The sequence below is a fragment of the Cariama cristata genome, unplaced genomic scaffold (genome assembly GCF_000690535.1).
Source record: "Cariama cristata isolate BGI_N322 unplaced genomic scaffold, ASM69053v1 Scaffold30508, whole genome shotgun sequence".
NCBI classification, from domain to species: domain Eukaryota; kingdom Metazoa; phylum Chordata; class Aves; order Cariamiformes; family Cariamidae; genus Cariama; species Cariama cristata.
In genome coordinates this window covers 1-6,573 of record NW_009632153.1, presented here as the reverse complement: position 1 = coordinate 6,573, position 6,573 = coordinate 1, and the positions used below count along the sequence as shown (strand labels likewise).

Here is a 6,573-nt window from a genome sequence, read left to right as displayed (position 1 = left end):
ATAAAAAATTATTATGTGTATATATAATAAGAGAGTAGTAGAAGTAGACTTAGAAATAGGAGCTGACTGCTCCGTACTGAGTGAGAGAGAAATGACTGAGGAAGATCTTGAAGGGATTTAAAACAGAAAATCATTTGCAGTGTAGAAGGGGGAACCAGCAGAGGAGTTGTCAGTGTCTTCTAAAATAACCTTGTAAAATAGGACTTTTTCTTGATCAGTAATCAATACATATCTGTATGAGTTCCACAGAAAATGTTTAAATTGCATTTGACTGCAGTAAAGCAGTTAACAAAGGTAGTAAATTACTTGATAAATAACTCTTTCGGCAATTAAGCAGACCTACAAGAGCATTTTTACTCCTTTTTTAAATGACTTCTTTCATTGACACAAGAATGATCAAACTTTTTGTAATAAGGAATGAGAGATAGGATCGAGTCCTTAATGTCTTTATGCTTTCAGTATCTCCTTCATGCATCATGCCTAGTCAGTAAGTTAAAAGTGAAAATTAATAAAGCCAAGTAAGAGGCTTGGGAGTCTTTTAGATTACATTTTAAGACACCACCCCCCCAAAAAAATGTGGGAGGGGACTGCTAGAGATTATCTGATTTTATACAATAGCCCAAGTTCAAGCAAATTTGTACTTTTGCTATGATCAATCTCAGAACAATTCATCTGCATAATAGAGATTTGTGGCTGAATTGTGCTCTGCACAGATGCAAGGAGATGAGACACAGAAGTGCCCTTTCATACTAAGTGAGTTTAATTGAGCTAATGAGCACATGTGAAAGGGTTCTGCTATGTATCAGTAAGCGATGGCAGTCAGGGACCTCACAGTAAGTGCTCCTTACATGCATTGAGCTGGTATTCAGAGTAGATTGGATGTGGGACCTGCTTTAGCTTTGTTGTGACACCAGGTGGATCCCTATAAGCAGAAAAAGTCCTAAAAAGTTGTACTCTTCTGATATTCTAATGCAACAGCTAGCATTCCTGAGTATTATTTTAAAATTAACTGTTATTTTAGGAGTGGTAATTCTAGGGAATGAGACTGACTGACTCCGTTCAACAAAATCCTTTTCTCTTGAATGCTTCACCCCAAGCTTTTTCATTTTCCTTCACTGATTTGTGAACTGTGCCTATTTATTTGATGTGTCTTCACATATGTATGTTTTCAGTGCTGCATTTAAGTATAGTTTTACCTAATTGTATTATAGGTGTTCCTCTGCATTCTTTGAGGAAGAGAGATCAGCGTTAAAACAGAAACGGCAGAAAATAAGACTTTTGCAGCAGCGCAAAGTTGCAGATATTTCACAGTTCAAAGATCTTCCAGAAGAAATTCCATTACCGCTTGTAATAGGAACAAAAGTTACAGGTAATTTCTTAAAAACAAACAAACAATAAAACAGCCAAGTGTTTTGCAAAGATTTTAGTAAACCATAATATATACCTACTGCGCATAGTTAAAATAAATTTAAAACATTAAAAATTGTATATTTTTACTGTTAGCTCATTGAGAAGGTGCTTGTGAGGATTAGCTGGTATTTTTAAAAGTGATACGGTTTTGAGGTACAAACTTAGTATGGTTTATTATTTCTGCTGCTCAAACTGTGGATATTTTTTTTATGTCTAGCATATCTAACAAATCTTGGGGAGAGAGATGCTTAAATGCAAAGAGCTGAGTGCTGTTTGAAAGTTTAAAATCTAACCTAATACAAAACTTGAGCTTTATTTTTCTGTAAATATAAAAATATCTGTTTTGAAACAGATACTCAATTGATATTGCAGTGTAGTTGGACATGTATACTAAACATGACATTGCCTTATGAAAAAACTTACACATAACTGAGGAAGGAATATTATTGTTAACGTTCCACAAGTTTTATCTAATTTTATAAAAACTTGAATTCCTCCATCCTGTCTGTTTGTGACCCAGATGCTTTTCACTTGAGCATGTTATCTCCCACTCAAGCCACTACTGCTCATTACTTTTTGCATTCTTCAGCAACACTGCCCTTAATTCTTGCTGAAGAGCAGGCATGCACAATACTGCCTCTCCTCACTGTCCTAGAGCTGTATCCTTGAGCTGCATTCCTCATTGTCTTTTGCTAAATATGCAGTCATCAGTGGAAGAGATCAAAGAGAAATGGTATGCAAAATCATCTGGAAATTGACTATGGCCTACAAAATCTGTCTGTCAGAAAGTATTGGGTATTAAATAGTGTTTTATTTAGACATAAGTGTAGCGCTAAGGATTAGATTTGGGAAATACTTGACCTGCAAAGATAAATTTGACAAAAATTTGGGTAGTATTTCTATTGCATACAATTCTTTTTCTGGGTTTACTGTTGGTTTTTTTTTTTCTTTTAATCTGTGGGTTTTAAATATACATATAAAGAGTTACTTCCAAAAGATGTATTAAGTCTATTTTTCTCAATGGTATCAGAACATTATAATGTTTGATTTGTTTTTTTGTTTGTTCTTTTGTTGTTTTTTTAAGCACGTTTGCGAGGAGTCCATGATGGACTATTCACTGGACAAATAGACGCTGTAGACACTCTTAATGCTACATACAGAGTGACTTTTGACAGGGCAGGTCTTGGAACACACACAGTCCCAGATTATGAAGTTCTTGTAAGTATTAATGACACAGTCTTAAAAGCTGTAATAAAAAACAAAATAAAATAATCTACAATTGTGTGCTTTAATCAAGAAGAAGAAAATTCAAAATATTACATCCAGGTGGTATTGTCATAAAGTAGAAACAAGCATAACAGATGCATGGGAAATTTCAGAGGAATGAGTTTCTACTGTTTATGGTTTTATACAACAGGATAACCCTCTATGATAAAAACATAATGGCTCAGGCTGGAATAATTTACTAGACTTACTGTTATAGGTTTATATGAGTTTAATGTGAAGAAATATAACGAGTAGTGTAAGATCCCAAAGAAAATTCTGCTATGGGATCGTGCCAGGATTTGCAGAAAATGTTCAAGAAAACCTGTCCCTTCGCAACTTGCCAAAGTCTGGAAAGCCCTGTGGTAGCTGCAAGCAAGTATTATGAGTTGATTGAACCTCATTTTGAAACCTTTTATGGTAATGAAGTTACCTGTGGGGTTGTTGCTTTGGTCAAACAATTTGGGATTGTTTCCTAGCTCATAGGCTTTTGTACTGATTTATGAGCTCCAGAATTGTTCCTGCCAAACAGTCTGATGTAGACCGGAAGCTTTTCAGAGAACCTCACGTTCTTTTGTATCTTGTGTAGTGTTGAATCTGCTAAGCGTCCATGATTTGTCTAGTCTCTGTCATGAGCTGAGTTTGGAGCCTCTGCTGAACTCCTGTTCAGTAATGATTTGTCTGCAACTTGCCAACAGAATTTTTGGAAATATTCTTGCAGGTTTTATTTGATGTAATGCCATAACACTTTCAAAACTCTAGCAGTAGAATATGATTTTGAAGATCCTGCTAGCCCAAAACCAAAACATTAATCTTTTAACGTTGTTGGGTTGGGGCGTGGATTGGCATGGCTAGTCTAGATTCCATAAATAAATTACATATTCCAAAAGGGGTGTAAAATTAATTGATCTGACAGCTGAAGTATATCCTTCCTTTTCCTGTCTTACAGAGTAACGAGCCTCATGAAACCATGCCAATTGCTGCCTTTGGACAGAAACAACGGCCTTCAAGGTTCTTTATGACCCCTCCCCGATTGCCTTATACATCTCCACTCCAGTCTTCAATTACAGTAAGTTACTTTTTTTATGTAATATTAATCACTGAAATGTTTTTTCCAGTACATGTTGAAGCTGTTACCTTAAACAGTTTTTGAGACTAATTTTCTGAGCTTACTCAGCAAGATAAAAATTTTAGCAAATCCCTCTAAAAATAAGCTATTAAATTAAATGTTTTTTCTGATATAGGACAGTGATCGTTTATTAGGACAATCTTCGTGGAAAACCAAAATTTCAGGCACAGATAGTGAAACACTAGGAGGCTTTCCAGTAGAATTTCTCATTCAAGTGGTAAGTATCAACTGCAACTCTTAATTTTGTTGTGTATTGTCCATTTGTGTTTATTCTGCCAATTCTTCTGCAGTTAAATGACCTTCTGTCGATTTATGACAGATATGGTGATATCCAAACTAACTTTTGAAAAGATGTTAATAATATTTGGGTTTATTCCCCTCCCCGCCTCTTCTTAATTTTCACACTTGTTCATAAGCTTTGAAATACACTGCTCTTCAGACTGCAGGAGAGGCTTATGGCTCCAAAAGTGTGTCTTATTCTTCCCAACTCTACCACTTGGTCTAAAAAAAAAGATATTATTTCTACCTGCAAACTTTGTACTGTGTTAAGACTTTTTTTTTAAATTTATTCAAAATACTCTTGCATTATGCAAAGAACATTTGCCCATGTGCATTATCATATAATTGCGTAATATTATTTTTTTATGTTATGTAATGTCCAACCCTCTTGGAGAAGAAAAGAAGCATCTTTTCCCTGAAAGCAAACATACATGTTACAGATGAGAAAACTATTTTTTTGTCTTCATTTTTATGAAATAATTCCTCAGTGATTTTTGTACGCTAGTTCAGAAAAGCACAAACAAGTAATGTTAGGAAACCGAGATTCATTGAATATCAGCACTCATCGAAGCAAGTTACTCTTCAGGATGATGGAAGAATGTAATTGCTCATGTTGGCTTAGCTTAAGATCTGTGATTGAATTGTTTAACAATTAAAGCTGTTTTGAACGTGCTAAAGGAGATTGGAATGATCTGTGTTTAAAATACTAAGAAGTCAGAAATAATATTGCTAAACACTTCTCAAATTTTGAAGTGTATGTACTTGGTCAAAAGAATCAAGTTGTGTTTGTAGCTTACATGAGACACTAATATTTTGGCCATTCAACATAATGAATTTTATTTGACAGAATGATCTATTCAGTTTTTTAGGGGAAACTTATTGTATGAAGCTAATTTTGAAAAAGGTGGCTTGGCATCCAGCTTAGCTAAGAAAATTTAAAATAGATGTAGTTGCTATAAGATTAATTATGTTAAAAATTGAAATACAGAAAAAATACAGTCTTTGTATGTGCTGTTAAACTGTATCTGCAGCTACCCTGCTTGAGTCACTGAGTATGATCAATGAAACTGGGTAACTAAGGTGTACTGAACTTTACAACTATCTACTGTGTCAAGTTGATCTGTTTATGATATTGTTTCTGTATTTTAAATCTGAAAATGTGTGATTTCTCAGTCACATTTGGTGATATATTATGACTCGTTATAGGGTAATCCTGAGTTTTAAAAGTATAGGCCTCTTGCTTGTATTACAAGTGGTGGCATTTTACAAAGATACCACATTCATATGTATTTTTGCATGAAGATTGTCAAAATCTTTTGAAGAAAATAAACCCACAGATTTTTGGCATTTGTTTATGTGAGCAACTTAATACTTTATCCAGGTTTTTGATAAAGAATCATGAGGCTTAAAAAAAACCATTCATTGAAGGACTGTGCATTATTTTTAAACCTAGCATTTTAAGCATCAATTTTTTATTAGAATTTTAAGGATGGTGCTGAAATTTGGTGTTGTGAAATACGTGAGACTGGTGAATACTGATTATTGATTGCACTGCATTCACCAGTCCAGATGTATTTTTATGTTAAAGGTGACAGTTAAAGATGTTCTAACCTTTCTGTATACACTGGTACAGTAAAAAGGTCAAAGCCTTCACTCTGATTTGATGGTGATTCAGGAAGTAAATGATCAGAAATTGTTCGATTCAAAGAAAACTTTCTGGAGAACTACTGCCATGCAATTATTTATGATAACATGAATAAACAATTTCATGGGAAAACTTTATTTTAGACAAAACAGAAGAAATGCGGCACACCTGGAATAAGGTTTCGGCCCAGCCCCTTAGTTCTCTTTTACAGGTTCTGAAATTAATTTGGGACAAAAGGAAGTGTAGCGAAAATCATGTGGAGACACTGACGAATAACTGTTGGAGATACTCTTTTATGTATAACTTGCAGTTGTAGGCAAACATTGGGACTTGCAACAACTATTTTAATCATAGTTTTACACTGGGGAGTCTTAGTTTTTCTAAATCTTTATATTAATTTTTGCATGTTTACATTTTGGCATCGGAGACTTCTTTCTGGTTTTTACTGTGGACAAACATATGTGTATTAGGAGAAGAATGGCTCAAAAATTAACGTTATGATATTAAGAATAAAGTCAACAATAAACAAGTAATAAATTTGGAAAAAAAAAGTCTTTCATGCTTACATGCACTATGTAATGTATCCTTAAAGATTTCATAGGCTATACTGCAGGTCAGAATCGATAGATTGCATTCTTGCGTTGTAGTCAGTATCAAAATTTGGAGGATGTTTTTCCAAGCACTCAACTACAGCTTCCTCACCCACCCCACCGCCCCCCCCTTCTTTTTTTGTTCGGGGTCAAAAAAATCCGAGTGGGAAGGAAAGCGGCTGGGCCAGGCGCGGCCGTTTGCAGGGCTGGTGCCTGCCCACCAGGGGGAGCGGGTGGGTGCAGCGCCGCCCGCCCGA

At 35.1% G+C, this 6,573-nt stretch overlaps 1 protein-coding gene across 1 annotated transcript; it reads left to right on the top strand.

Moving 5' to 3' along the window:
- Positions 1-1,211: 1,211 nt before the first annotated feature.
- LOC104166355 (protein lin-9 homolog) lies at positions 1,212-4,019 on the top strand (the record flags this gene model as incomplete). Its single annotated transcript, XM_009706245.1, has 4 exons — positions 1,212-1,369; positions 2,495-2,628; positions 3,623-3,742; positions 3,918-4,019. Coding segments are annotated over 4 exons (514 nt in total), but the record flags the coding sequence as incomplete, so codon positions are not given.
- Positions 4,020-6,573: the final 2,554 nt, after the last annotated feature.